Genomic DNA, 15,153 nt, shown 5'->3' on the forward strand with positions numbered 1-15,153 from the left:
ATGGGATCTACCCCAGAGTACTGAAGGAGGCTAGAGAGGAAATTGCTGAGGCCTTGACAAAAATCTTTGGATCCTCACTGTCTTCAAGTGATGTCCCGGAGGACTGGAAAAAAGCCAATGTTGTTCCTTTGTTTAAGAAGGGTAGCAAGGATAATCCAGGGAACTACAGGCCGGTGAGCCTTACGTCAGTGGTAGGGAAATTACGAGAGAGAATTCTTCGAGACAGGATCTATTCCCATTTGGAAGCAAATGGACGTATTAGTGAGAGGCAGCATGGTTTTGTGAAGGGGAGGTCGTGTCTCACTAACTTGATAGAGTTTTTCGAAGAGATTGATGCAGGTAAGGCAGTGGACGTTGTCTATTTGGACTTCAGTAAGGCCTTTAACAAGGTCCCTCATGGTAGACTGGTACAAAAGGTGAAGTCACACGGGATCAGGGGTGAGCTGGCAAGGTGGATACAGAACTGGCTAGGTCATAGAAGGCAGAGAGTAGCAATGGAAGGGTGCTTTTCTAATTGGAGGGCTGTGACAAGTGGTGTTCCGCAGGGATCAGTGCTGGGACCTTTGCTGTTTGTTGTATATATAAATGATTTGGAGGAAAATGTAACTGGTCTGATTAGTAAATTTGCAGACAACACAAAAGTTGGTGGAATTGCGGATAGCGATGAGGACTGTCAGAGGATACAGCAAGATTTAGATCGTTTGGAGACTTGGGCGGAGAGATGGCAGATGGAGTTTAATATGGAAAAATGTGAGGTAATGCATTTTGGAAGGTCTAATGCAGGTAGGGAATATACAGTGAATGGTAGAACCCTCAAGAGTATTGAAAGTCAGAGAGATCTAGGTGTACAGGTCCACAGGTCACTGAAAGGGGCAACACAAGTGGAGAAGGTAGTCAAGAAGGCATACGGCATGCTTGCCTTATTTGGCCGAGGTATTGAGTATCAGAATTGGCAAGTCATGTTACAGCTGTATAGAATCTTAGTTAGGCCACACTTGGGAGTATAGTGTTCAATTCTGGTCGCCGCATTACCAGAAGGATATGGAGGCTTTAGAGAGGGTGCAGAAGAGATTTACCAGGATGTTGCCTGGTATGGAGGGCATTAGCTATGAGGAGCGGTTGAATAAACTTGGTTTGTTCTCACTGGAACGAAGGAGGTTGAGGGGCGACCCGATAGAGGTCTCCAAAATTATGAGAGACATAGACAGTGGACAGTCAGAGGCTTTTCCCCAGGGTAGAGGAGTCAATTTCTTGGGGGCATAGGTTTAAGGTGTGAGGGGCAAGGTTTAGAGGAGATGTACGAGGCACGTTTTTTACACAGACGGTAGTGGGTGCCTGGAACTTTGTACCGGAGGAGGTTGTGGAAGCAGGGACGACAGTGACATTTAAGGGGCATCTTGACAAATACGTGAATAGGATGGGAATAGAGGGATACAGACCAGGAAGTGTAGAAGATTGTAGTTTAGTCGGGCAGCATGGTCGGCACGGGCTTGGAGGGCCGAAGGGCCTGTTCCAGTGCTGTACTTTTCTTTGTTCTTTGTTCTTGGAAAGCGCTACCTGGGAGAGTGGTGGAGATGGATTCCATAGGAAGTTTCAAGAGAGAGCTGGATATATATTTGAAAGTGATGAATTTAGAGGTCTGTGGAGATATGGCTGGGGAATGGGACTACCTAGGTAGCTCTTTCAGGAGCTGATGCAGAAGGGCCGAATGGCCTTATTCTGCACTGTAAAATGTAATGATTCTAATTCAAGTGCACAAAGTTTGTACCCCTTTAGGTGATCAACACTATGAACATGTGTTCATCCTGGCTCTACATTGATCTCCACGCCGGCCAGAAATAGGTCGAACTCTCACTTGTAGCAATTCAGTGAATCAGTTAACATCATATATTCTTGTTCCACAAGGGTGGGGGGGAAACAGTGGCGTAGTCATATTGTTGCTGCACCAGTAACCTATAGATCCAGAGCAGATGGTGGAATTTAAATTCAATGAAAAATAATCTGGAATTAAAAGTCCAACGCTGGACCATTAAAACAATGGTTGTAAAAACCCATCATAGCATCAAACATGCCAAGGAAAACTGCTGATTGCTATTTAGCGATGGACATTGAAGTCACCCACCCAGAGTAATTGTGCACCCTTGCCATGCTCAGTGCTTCCTCCAAGTGGTGAACTTCAATGGTGGGGGCCATTTTGCCCATCGCCAAGTGTGGCTCAGCAACACCACTGCACGCTGAGCTGGTCAGGTTCTAAAGGATATGACTGTCAGATTGAGTCTGGTGAAGGAACCAGCTGGAGGGAAAAACATTCTCACCAGCTAAAAAAGGTACTAATAGTGGCATAAAGGTAAGATAGAGGATTGTGTTACTAGTAGAATAAGATTTCACAGAGTGCTGATCCTTGTTCCGCTTTTAACACATTCTGCTTTATGTCATTCTCACCTTCTTTAGTCTTTAATCTTTAACGCCCATGACATTTTTGTCAAATCTCTCCTAGCTCTGACCTATCACTGACATTCTATTTTGCTCCACCCCTCTCTTCAATTCATCACATGCCTGCCTCTCTTTAATTCTGAAGCAGGGTCATATAGACTTGAATCAGATGCTGCCAGACTTTACAGTCTTTCCAGCATTTTCTATTTTAATACTTGCGCACAAACACTCAGTTTGGGTTCTGTCAGGATCATTCAGCTCCTGGCCTCGTTATAGCCTTGGTTCGAGTATGGATAAAAGAGCTGAATTCCAGGGGAGATAAGGGTCACTGCTTTTGAAATCAAAGCAACAATTAACTAAGTGTGATATCAAGGATCCCTAGCAAAGCTGGAGACAATGACAATCGAGGGTGGGGGTGGGGAGAGGAGTTCTCTGTTGATTGGGGACATACCTAGCACAAAGGAAGATGGTTGTGGTTGCTGAAGGTCGATCATCCCAATTGAAGGACATCACTGCAGGATTTCCTCAAGATAGTGCCCTTGGCCCAACCACCTTCATTTGCTTCCCAACATAAGGAAAAGGATTCTCCGACCCCCCACCAGCACCAGAGATTCGGCGGGGGCGGGAATCGCGCGCGCCTGTCGGCGGGCCCCCTCTGGCGATTCTCTGGCCCGCTATGGGCCGAAGTCCCGCTGCTGTCATGCCAGTCCCGCCGGCGGGAATCAAACCACCTACCTTACCGGCGGGACCAAGCGACGCAAGCGGGCTCCGGGGTCCTGGTGGGGCGCGGGGCGATCTGGCCCCGGGGAGTGCCCCCACGGTGGCCTGGCCTGCGATCGGGGCCCACCGATCGGTGTGCGGGCCTGTGCCATGGGGGCACTCTTTTCCTTCCGCTTTCATTAATCTTCATTAGAACACTGTCAGAGGGCAAGGATAAAGAGGTCAGAGTGGTTGAGGGGTGGAGAATTAAAATGACAATAGCAGGAAGCTCACGTTCACTCTTGTGAACTGAACAGAGGTATTCACAAAGAGATCGCCCAGTCTCCATTTGGTCACCTTAATGTAAAGAATAGCACATTGTGAGCAGGGAATAAGGTATACTAAATTGAAAGACTGCATGAGCCATTCAAGACATGCTAATGGGCCAGCAATCCCAAATAAAACATAAAAATGTGCATCTGTTCAATACCTCTGTGCCCCTGGCACCACACCTGGCATTCCCACCCCACGTGCACCTTGCCGCAAGGGCAACTGAACATGAGCCGTCAGCAACCCACTCACAACCCATGCTGCAGCACATGTGAAAACCCATACCGCCCGCCATGGCCGGCCACTAGCCATGGGCCCTCTGTGCTGCCCGCTGTAATATCCTGCACGAAGCACCCCGGACAGGTTTGATGATAGTCCCCGTGTGGCTCGAGGAGTATGCACTCCCCCGTTATCAGCAGGGATTGTTGTATATAAGGTCGGCCTGACTAGAACAGGCCTCCAGAAAAAAGGACATGTGAAGCCTAACTGGTTTCTGTGTGTATATACGTTTCTGCTGTGGATAAACCAGTACTTTATTTTTACTCGACTGATTCCATTGCCTTTACAAAACTGGCAACTGGAAGCTGTCGATGTATACCTCTGCCGTCTGTTGCTGCTTTCGCTCGCTTGGGATTGAGGTACATCTTGCTTGTTCACTATGCTTCTGTTTGGAAGGTTCGATGCTTTTAACCTGACAATTGAATCCTGGCCCCAGTACACAGAACATCTCCGGTATTTCTTCAGGATGGATAATGTTACCAAAAATGAACGCCAGACTGTAATTCTGCTAACAGCCTGCGGTGCACATACTTTTGGAATTATTCGGGGCCTTGCGTTTCCAGCGGCACCGGAAACCGTTGCATTTCACAAATCAATTATCTCCCGGCTAAGAAAAATTGTTGAGTATTGTGATTATGGTGCTGTGCTAGTAAATATGCTGAGGGACTGTTTAGACTGCGGCATTAATGACCCTGATATTCAGAAGCGTCTGCTTGGGGAATGTTCCTGACTTTCAAACAGACATCACAAATTGTTCTCTCACAGGAAACTGCTGCTCAGGGTGAACAAGAGCTGGAGGGAATGGAAGTTAATGCCCTCAAGCGCTGCCCTCCACGCCAACCCCACACCTCCGTGGGCAGGCCATTGCGAGACTGCAGGACAGCGATGTCGTGATCAGAAGTACTGGCGCACACACTCTCCAGACTCCGACGGAGCAGATGGCATATCCTGGGCCTCCGCAACCTGTGGCACCATGATAGGTGCCGCCCTGCCCTCACGGGCCATGCTACTTGCCGACCCCATGCTCACACCCACATGTGGATTATCCTGAAGAGACTGACGCACATCCAGAAATATAGCTGAACTGCCTGGCTGTGCCCTGAGTGGGTCCGATTTGTGTTCCAATGGCCATCTTCTCTGAATGGAGATAGACCCGGGTGCTGCTGCTTTGGACCTGGTTAACTATTATAGGCACTCGTGGGCAGCATGGTGGTGTAGTGGTTAGCATTGCTGCCTCACAGCGCCGAGGCCCCAGGTTCGATCTCGGCTCTGGGTCACTGTCCGTGTGGAGTTTGCATGTTCTCCCCGTGTTTACGTGGGTTTCGCCCCCACAACCCAAAGATGTAGATGGATTGGCCACACTAAATTGCCCCTTAATTGGACAAAATGAATTGGGTACTCTAAATTTATTTTTTAAAAACTATTATGGGCACTTCCTGATGGATTTGGCTACAATGCTGACCCCCCCTCCATTGGTTGCTGCAGAAAGACAAGTCGTGAACGTGAAGTGCAGCACAAGACTTGGTGAACTAAGCGTTTGTCTTGTCCTACGTTCTTATGCATTATGGCGCCATCAGAAATCTATAATTTTGTTTTAATTTAGAGTATCCAATTGTTTTCCAATTAAGGGGCAATTATAGTGGCCATTGCACCTACCTGCACATCTTTGGGTTGTGGGGGCGAAACCCACGCAATCATGGGGAGAATGTGCAAGCTCCACACGGACAGTGACCCAGAGCCGGGATCGAACCTGGGACCTTAGCGCGATGAGGCAGCAGTGCTACCCACAGTGCCACCGTGCTAGAACCCTATACTTGACATGAGACACCTCGCCTTATGGGATTGGTGCAGTGCTCTCTCACCGTACCTGTGATGGCCGTGATTGGCCCATTGCTTGTGCCTTCAGAATGCTGATGGCCGTGGAGCGTGACTATGCTCATATTGAAACAGAGGGCTGGATTCTCCGTTTGGAAGACTAAGTGTTAATACCAGTGGAGCATGTGTGGACTTTCACGACAGAAAAATTGGTGCAATACCCTCATCGATTCTGGTACCGATGCGGGGCTAGCACCGGTGCCGAGTGAAACTCTGCGGATCGCACCATAAACGACCGGAGATTGGCCGGGTCCCGGGCCGCGAAAGCACACCGCTGACGTCCTGCACTGGTCGCGATGTAAAACATGGCACCGGCCATGCGTGAACCCGACCCACCAACCGTGACCCTACAGCCCACCATCGGCCACCCCCCACCAGTCCCCCCAGCCCTAGCAGAAGCCCCCCCGGCCAGTGGCATGGACCCCGGGCAAGTGTGGCAGCGCTGGACCCTGTCTGCAGCCGGCACTCCGGGTTCCTGCACGCTTGGGGCCACATGTGGCCTGCGCCGTTGGGAACCCGGCCCACCGGTAGTGGAGTATTGTGGGTGGGTGGCCGTTGACACGCAAACCGCAATGAAACGGCACGCGGCACGATAGTGCTGGTATGGAGGGGGCGAAGCATGATAGACCGGCATCAAACTGGCGCTGACCCTGATTCCGGCCTTGGAATCCATTTGTATGATGGTCATTTTTTTATTATAATGGACTACAAACACTGCTGGGCCTGTTTCGGGAAGTCAAAGCGGTACCGCCGATTGCTTTGGCCCGCAAACATAGGTGGGCCCTACTTTTGGTGGCCATTCAATATTCTTTTGAGCACCTCCCCAGAACTTTGATTACACACATGGATATCATGAGTTGCTTCCTATTGTCGGAGGAAGCCGTTGACCGATCCAAGATGTACAAAGTCATGTCGGTGCTGAATTTCATTGACTCCTTGCCTGCGATGATGACATAAATCCACGACTGGACGCACAGTAATACCCCATTCTATCCAAAGTCTGACAATGGTTCTGACCTGTGGCCCACGCCAACAGCTCACAGAGCTACTGGAGACTTTTTCAACAAAGATGGCAGAGTTGACCGTGGAGGTCAGGGGTCCTCTTCTGGAGTACCAGAGTTGTCGTTCCCGAAAAATGGTGGTTGCTGATCCTGAAGGACCTTCATGCCACGCATCTCGGAGTGGCCAAAATGAAAATGCTGGCCCAGAGCAGTGTCTAGTGGCCTGGCATAGATTCGGACATAGAGTTGCTCACTCAAAGCTGCACCATCTGTCATGTCCATCAAAAAACTCCAGTGGCAGCATCCCTACAAACGTGGGAGTGGCCTGAGTGTCCCTGGGCACAGGTTCACACAGATTTTGCCAGATACATTGAACGTCATCTATCACCTCACGCGCCATTGTCGACCAACTACATGCTTCTTTTTCCACACACGGATTAGTGGTCTGAGTTATGGAAAACGATGCCTTGTTCACTAGCAAGGAATTCACTGCCTTCATGGAATCAAACGGAATCCCGCATCTCCATACGGCTCTCTATTACCCCGCATCAAACAGATTGGCAGAACCTGCTCTCCAGACTGTCAAACGGGAACTAAAAGTCTATGGGATCGATGGACATCAAGCTGGCTCAATTTCTTTTTTTGCAGCGCTTCGCATTCAGTCACTCTGCATACCTCGGCCAAAGTGCCTGCGTCACCCACAGCCTGCGGGGCTGAAGCCGGATTCTTCAGTTCCTTCATCGTCATCAGTATACCTGACTTCTTCTTCGTCTTCGAATTGTCTATATCATCCTCATCTTCCCTTGAGGGGGTCTTCAGACTTGTGGGGGCGATTGGTGTAATATCCCCCACAAAGCACCCTGGACAGGTTTGATGATAGTCCCTGCGTGGCTCGAGGAGTATGCACTCCCCCGTTGTCTACAGGGCAGGAACTGTTGTATATAAGGTCGGCCTGGCTAGAACAGGCTTTCAGAGAGAAAGAACTGGTGAACCAAACCAAGTCCTGTGTGTGTATATATGCTTCTGATGTGAATAATAATTTTTACTCGACTGATTCCATTACCTTTACTAAACCTGTGAGTGTCTCATACCCTGCATTATCTGTTCCCCAAGGAGAAGACGGTCCACAACCGCCAGAAGATGGATCTGGTCAGTCGGGTGGGAGACTGGGTTGTAGCCGAGGCACAGCATGAGACAAACAAGTGAGGCCTCAATATGTTGTGATGTCCCCATGGCACGTGAGTCAAACCACACCCCCACACCACACCCACCCACAATCTCACCATGCGTCTTGTCTTATGTCTTGTAGGATCACCTTTCGACGAAGCGGGACAATCTGGGACCCCTTGCCTCCAGCCGCAACCGCTCAAAACCCCGGAATATCAGTCCGGGGATGTCACCGACTTCTCCTCACTGCTGTCACCCACCTCGGTGGGTCATTTTAGTGAAGAGGCTCCTGGGGCACTATCTGGTGCACACTACACACAAGCAGTGGTGCATCAGGTATAGGTAGGAACCCCAGAGGGGACAGACAGTTAAAGGGCAACCCAGTCCAGGGACTAGCTGCTGTCCAGACGGGTCTTGCGATTCTGGAAAGGGCAGACTCATCAATGCTGGAGATGCAGATTCAGAGCCGGGGACTACAGGAGGGGATGTCAGCAGCATCCAACGCCTGCAGGTGCATTTGGAGGTGTCCAACCGCCTGCAGGAGCAGGAGGCAGTGCTGACTATGCATGTTACCCAGGTGACACCAAAAGGGTGGAAGCCTTGGATGCGAGGGTCATGGCCATGGGTCAGGATGCCCAAGGTCTGTGGAACACTGTGCAGGCAGTGGCTGAGACACAGGACATGGCACTTCTGTCACAGGGAGCGATGTACATGGACATTGCTGTGGCGCTCCAGAGCTTGGCCAGTCGCAACGGGTCGTGGATGCGGGTCTGGAGAGCAATAGCTCAGCACTCGACGACCTAATCCGGTCCCAGAGGGATGTGGCACAGTTCTTGTGCTCCATGGCTGCAAGGATTGAGACCCTGGTCGAGATGAGAGAGGGCCTCCAGGGCTGGCAGCGTCATGTGATGGCAGAGCCCCCAGAACTCGTTCCGGCCGCAACCCGGCCCACTGAGTAGCCTGGGGGCCATCGGGCGGGCACCCTGAGGAAGGAGGAGGTGATGGGGCCCGTGCTGGTGACTCCCGCAGGGGAGGTGCTGGAACACCACAGCACCTCTGAATCCCCCCCCCCCCCCCCCTCCCCACCCCACACCTGTCCCTGTTGCATCCGACGGATAGTGGGCAGGACAGGGTGACACTATACCACCGTGCTATCGAGAAGATTGCCGGGCCCATCCAGGTCCAGTCGCTCCCAGAGAACGGCCTTCAAATGGGAGCCAGGCCACAGGGTGAGATACGCAGCAGGCCGCCTCCAAATCAGATGTACCGCCTGGGGATCCACCTCGAAGGAGCATTAGTAAAATTAGAAAGCTAGACAGCTGTTAAGCTGGCACTGGGGCAAGCACACATAAGGGACTAGGGCACCATACTTGTATATATCACAATAAACACCAGTTCACAAATGTTCCAAACTGCCTTGGTCCCCTGTCTGAGGGGTGTGAGGGATAGGCTGGGCTGGGTGCAGAGGGTGTGCCGGGGCAGTGGGGGGAGGAGGGAGGTGTTGGTGTGTGTGTGTGTGTGTGTGTGGGGGGGGGGGGGGGGTGGTGTTGTGTTGAGGGCCAGTAATGTGAGGTGTGGGTGTTGGAGGAAGACACGGAGTAGGGCCTCCAGGACAGTCTGACGTTCCACCTGAGGTCGCCCTCAGATGTGGCAGGAGACTAAGCCAGAGATGTAGGCGCACCATGTAGTAGGGCCTATCTGGTGTGTGACCCATCTCCCGCTCCCCACCCTCATAACCAGGGGGAATGGTCATAGGGGTGCAGGGGTGGAGTATATTCATAGAATTTACAGTGTAGAAAGAGGCCATTCAACCCATCATGTCTGCACCGGCCCTTGGAAAGAGGACCCTACTTAAGCCCATACCTCCACCCTAACCCAGTAACCCAGTAACTCTACCTAACTTTTGGACACTAAGGGGCAATTTATCATCCCAGTCCACCTAACCTGCACACCTTTGTACTGTGGGAAGAAAGCGGAGCACCCGGAGGAAACCCACGCAGACACGGGGAGGAAGTGCAAATTCTACACAGTCACCTGAGACCAGAACTGAACCCGGGTCCTGGGAGCTGTGTGGCAGCAGTGCTAACCACTGTGCCACCATATTGAGGTGTGAAGGGACGGTTCAGCGGTTAGTGATGAAGCTGCCTCGTCAGCGAATCTGGAGGGCGTTAGGTTGTCCCATGCACGCATGTCCTTCCATATATGTTGTGCAACCTCCTGTGCCTCCCCAGGACATGCCCTGCCCATCCTTAATCAGATGAGGCTCGGTGTTCTACCTCCTCCTCCAAAATGTCACCCTCTGCAGCGCGATGTTGTGGAGGACACAGAAGGCCAGTACTATATGGGAGATCCTCCTTGGGCTATATTGGAAGGCCCCACCAGAGTTGTCTAGGTACCTGAACTGCATTTTTAGAATCAAGATGTACCGCTCAATGACGCTCTTGGTTGCTACTTGGGCGTCATTGTAACGGTTCTCAGCGTCGGTCTGAGACCTCCGGGCAGGCGTCATTAACCACGACCGCAGCGAATAATCGTTGTCGCCCAAGAGCCAACCCCTCACCCGAGGGAGTGCATCAAAGGTGTTGGGCACTGACTACTGTGCCAGGGCACATGCGTTGTGCACGCTGCCTGTGTATCGGGCGCAGATGTGCATTATGTGCAGTCGGCAGTCACACACCTCCTGCACGTTCATGGAATGGAATCTCTTCGTATTGATGTCGTTTGTGAGCCGGTGCCTGTCAGGGTACATGGATCCCATCGATCACCGCTGGACCTAGGACATTCCTGCGCTAGTGGTTCATCCTACTGTCTGGGCAACCTGATGGGCTTGGTCCACATTAAAGTTTATTTAGTCTACTGCCCAGGCATTTTGGGCATCCGTGATGGCGCAGATGCACCTGTGCACAAAGGTCTGGTAGATCCCAGACAGGTCCCCACTCGGGGACTCGAACGACCCTGTGGCATTGAGGTTCAGGACCGCCATCACCTTGACGGCCACCAGGAGCAGGTGTCCTCCCCGAAACCCCCGCGGTTCAAGGTGCGCCATAATCCGGCAGAAATGTCGCACAATCTCCCTGCTCAGGTGACGTGTTTGGCAACGTGCTTGGTCCAGCTGGTCAAATGGCAGTCGCTTCCGATGTACACGAGGCCTGATGCTGGTTCCCCTTCCCATCCCCTCCTCAGCCTGTTGGACGGCTGGCCCACCAGCCTCACTGGCTGGCCCCTGCGCCTCTGGGGCAAACTCCTGTTCTGCAGGGTCCTCCCCAAGTAGCTGCTGTTCATGCAGCCTCAGTGTGTCTGCAAGGGCACATGGCCAGGCAGATGCCAACCAATCCTGGCTGAACTCCAAAATTCATTGTTTGCAGGGCATAAAGGAGAGACACGTTAGCATGGTGCATACCCCCATGCCAATCCAGGTCCAATGGGTTACATGGTTTCAATGGAGCTCCTGCCCCCACATGTCCCCCCTTCCAATCCTTCTCCCACACCCACCTGTTCCCCTGATACATTGCCTTCTGCCCAGGCCTATGATACGCTCGATGACCTCTGTCCTACGCCCTGCTGTGTGGTCAACTGTGGGTATCCTTGGGTGGATTGTGTGATACCCCACCATCTGGGTAGCACCAGGTTGTGGGCTGGGGTGCGGGGATGATGCTATGAGCCAGCAACCGGCTCCATGCTTGGTGGCATGGGTGCAGGCAGAGCCCATGGAAGGGGCTAGGCGGGGATACCTGCTGGGACCTTAGTAGTTAGCACTATGGCTTCACAGAGTCAGAGCCCAGGTTTGATTCCCACTTGGGTCACTGCCTGTGCGAAACCTGCTGCCGAGGAGGTGGTGGAAGCAGGTATGATAGTGACGTTTAAGAGGTATCTTCACAAATACATGAATAGAAGGATGCCAACTCGGAAGCATAGAAGGTTTTAGGTTAAATGGGCAGCATGGTCGTCAGAGGCTTGGAGGGCCGAAGGGCCTGTTCCTGTGCTGTATGTTTCTTTGTTCTTTGTTCAATGTTATGGGGTGATATTTGGGGTCTCTAATATGGTCTCTGGTATGGAAGGGTGGAAGAATTTGCATTGTGGGAGGGAGGGGGCCCTCCTATGGACTTGGGGGGCACATACCTTAATTACTTAGCCTTTTTATCCACTGTGAGTTTCACTGCGTACGGCCATGCTGGGAAATACTTGTACCACTCCATGCCCAGGTGCTACCCAGCCCAGCGGGCCAGAGAATCAAGGAGGCATGGAGAATCCGGTGTCCAGCCCGTCAAAAGAATGCAAATGATTCAATTTGATGGCACTGGGAGCAAAACCCGATGCCACCACCAGCGGGGGATCGAAGCTTCGGAGACGGATCGGCTTTGCCTGACACTGGATTCGTCCCCCACATTGGGAACTCCACTACTGGCAGTGAGCGGAGTAAACTCCAGCCCCTCGTCTCCATAACGGTGACTGTGAATTTCTATCAATTGTTGTAAAACCGATCTGGTTAACTAATGTTCTTTAGGGAAGGAAATCTGCCATCCTTACCTGGTCTGGTCTACATGTGGCTCCAGACCCTCTGAAATGGCCCAGCAAGCCACTGAGTTCAACAGCAATGAGGGACGCACAAGACAATGACAATGAGGCCCACATTCCATTAAAGAGTAAACATTTCCATCTTCTTTGCATTGGTACTTGAATCCATGGCCTTGTCTCTCAGAGGTGGGAGTTACGAAACTTCAATTTTCTTGTTATAAATCTTCCATTTAAATGTCTCATGAAATTGTGGAAAAATAATTGAATGGCACAGAACCAGATATTGCCATGGTAAATTTCAGGAGTCACAGAGGATTTAGGGCCCACTGATATCATTGTGTTTCCTGCTCTTTCTCCTCTCCAGGTCTTATGGCTACAGGTGAATGGAGTGCTTCAGTTCCTCATTCACTTTCTGCATTGCAGGGGAGGTCTGTGATTTTTCAATGTTCTTTTGAATATCCTCACAAAAATATACCAACAGCTGATATAACTGCCATATGGTTAGGAGCCCCATGTGAGCTTGATTCTACAGTATTATACAACAATGAGAAGAAAAACGAGTACACTGGAGTGGAATTGATCGGAGACCTGAGCCAGAAAAACTGCTCCCTTCAGATAAGTAATATTCAGACAACCCATGCTAACTGTTACTGCTTCAGATTTGAAATAAAAAACGTGGACAAGTGGACAGAAAAGAATTGTTTGAATCTCAGTGTTTATGGTAATTATTCCTTCTCCATTATTATTTGGCCTTGCACAAGTTTCAGCTGCCTCTATTTACAATTTCTTTCATAAACTGAATGCAGAATCAGACTTGACGATCTTTACCTTCCCTTTCCTTCCTCTTGCAGCTCGTCCGGGAAAACCCACTATCTCATCCTCCACAGAATTGGTTGAGGGGATGAATAGCAGTTTGATTTGTTCGTCCTCCAATGTTGACCGAGAGGACCAAGCCAGTCTCAACTGGACTGGCATCTCTGGTCAGGCAGCAGGTCAATGCAAAGGTGAAGCCCAGTCAACACTCAGAAGCTGTTACAGCTTCATCCCATCATACCAGGATCACAACAAGATCGTCAAATGTTCCGTCATTTACAGGAAATTCGCGTATTTGGATGAAGGCAACATAACCCTGGATGTAAAATGTAAGTTTTTTTTTAATTAAATCTGCTTTCAACAGCAAAAAAAACACGATGCATTTCTCCAGTGAAAGATTTCCTATTGTATTTCACAGAGACATGAGAAAAATGGATGTTGAGTCAAAGACAGATTTTGGGGAGGGTTCAGAAACAAGGAAATCTTTTAAGAAACCACTTTTCAAAATTTCACAAGCTCACACTCCCTGTGAGGTATTTTAGTGACGATCAGCAAAGGCCGAGAGCAGATGAGAAAAGCGAAGTCGAAGGAGCTGGCACCAACAACGGCATTCTCCGTTGTATAGTCCAGCACATAGAAAGAAAAGGTGAGGGGTGGGATCAACGATGCCACGCTCTGACTAAGCACAACCCAAAGATGGGCAGGGTAGGGGCGGTACGAGAGCACAGTGGTTAGCACTGTTGCTTTATAACGCCAGGGTCCCAGGTTCGATTCCCGCCCGTGTAACTGTCTGTATGGAGTCTGCACATTCTCCCGTGTCTGCGTGGGTTTCCTCCGGGTGTTCCGGTTTCCTCCAACAATTCCTGAAAGATGTGCTTGTTAGGTGAATTGGACATTCTGAATTCTCCCTCTTATGTACCCAATAAGACGCCGTGGTATGGCGACAAGGGGATTTGCACAGTAACTTCATTGCAGTGTTTTTCTTTCAATAAATTTAGAGCACTCAATTATTTTCTACCAATTAAGAGCAATTTAGCGTGTCCAATCCACCTAGCCTGCACATCTTTATGTTGTGGGGGTGAGACCCATGCAGACAAGGGGAGAATGTGCAAACTCCACACGGACAATGACCCGGAGCTGGGATCAAAACCGGGTCCACAGTGCCGTAGGCAACAGTGCTAACCACTAGGTCACCATGTCGTCCCCATTGCAGTGTTAATGTAAGCCATGTTGTGACACTAATAAAGATTATTATTATTGGCCACACTAAATTTCCCCTTAATTGGAAAAAAAAAGGAGAATTGGGCAATCTAAATTGATACAAAACAATTTCACTGGTGTCACAGCCATAATCTCACCCCCAGACCCTGCATCATCTCTCTCCACCACCCTCAGTGTTTCAGGCCTGGACTCCACAGTATCGCTCTCTCTTCCATTGGGCACTGCAGCATTTCTTTCTCTCCTCTGCCCCCTGTCATAATTTGGGTTCTTTGTTTTGGTGTGATGGTGGCTCACTGATGAGATCCTGAGACTTGTGTGTTTAAACATGAATGCCTTTATGACAGACTTTAATTATCTACAGATTTTGTTATGGTCATGCATGGTGTGCTCCACAATGCAGGTTAGTTGCTTACGGAGAGTGCTAATGGACTGTTCTCTGAAAGTCTCTTACCACATGAGTACAAACATCACACTGTGGGCAGCACCACTCTCCAGTCCCACATTAACCCTTGCTCTGCCGAGCACCTTTACATTATAATGCATGCAGGCACATATCATCACATCCCCCTTTCTTTTCAAAAAAAATAATTGCCCCCCTCCTTTAACAGAGTATTGCAATAACAATTTTACTTTCTATCCTTGCTGCTTGAAATCAGATAACCTTATGTCTTGACAGTTCTACCAAATCCCACGAAGGAATGGCCACAGTAGTTTCTGGCACTTTTAGATCCTGTGATTATGTTTATTTCTCTGATAATGGACTATTGTAATCTGAAGATAGCTTTTCAAGCCTTTCTCCTCTTTAATTCATTTTTCAAAT

General features: G+C 50.1%; 1 protein-coding gene across 1 annotated transcript in view; it reads left to right on the forward strand.

The window, feature by feature from the left end:
* LOC119964258 overlaps positions 1-15,153 on the forward strand; it is a 159,463-nt gene that overhangs the window by 99,504 nt on the left and 44,806 nt on the right. The window contains exons 10-11 of the mRNA XM_038793537.1: positions 12,664-13,020; positions 13,151-13,441. Coding sequence (XP_038649465.1) covers positions 12,664-13,020; positions 13,151-13,441 — 648 coding nt within the window. The remainder of the gene's footprint in view (positions 1-12,663; positions 13,021-13,150; positions 13,442-15,153) is intronic.

Source organism: Scyliorhinus canicula, chromosome 4, assembly GCF_902713615.1.
Source record: "Scyliorhinus canicula chromosome 4, sScyCan1.1, whole genome shotgun sequence".
Taxonomy (NCBI): Eukaryota; Metazoa; Chordata; class Chondrichthyes; order Carcharhiniformes; family Scyliorhinidae; genus Scyliorhinus; species Scyliorhinus canicula.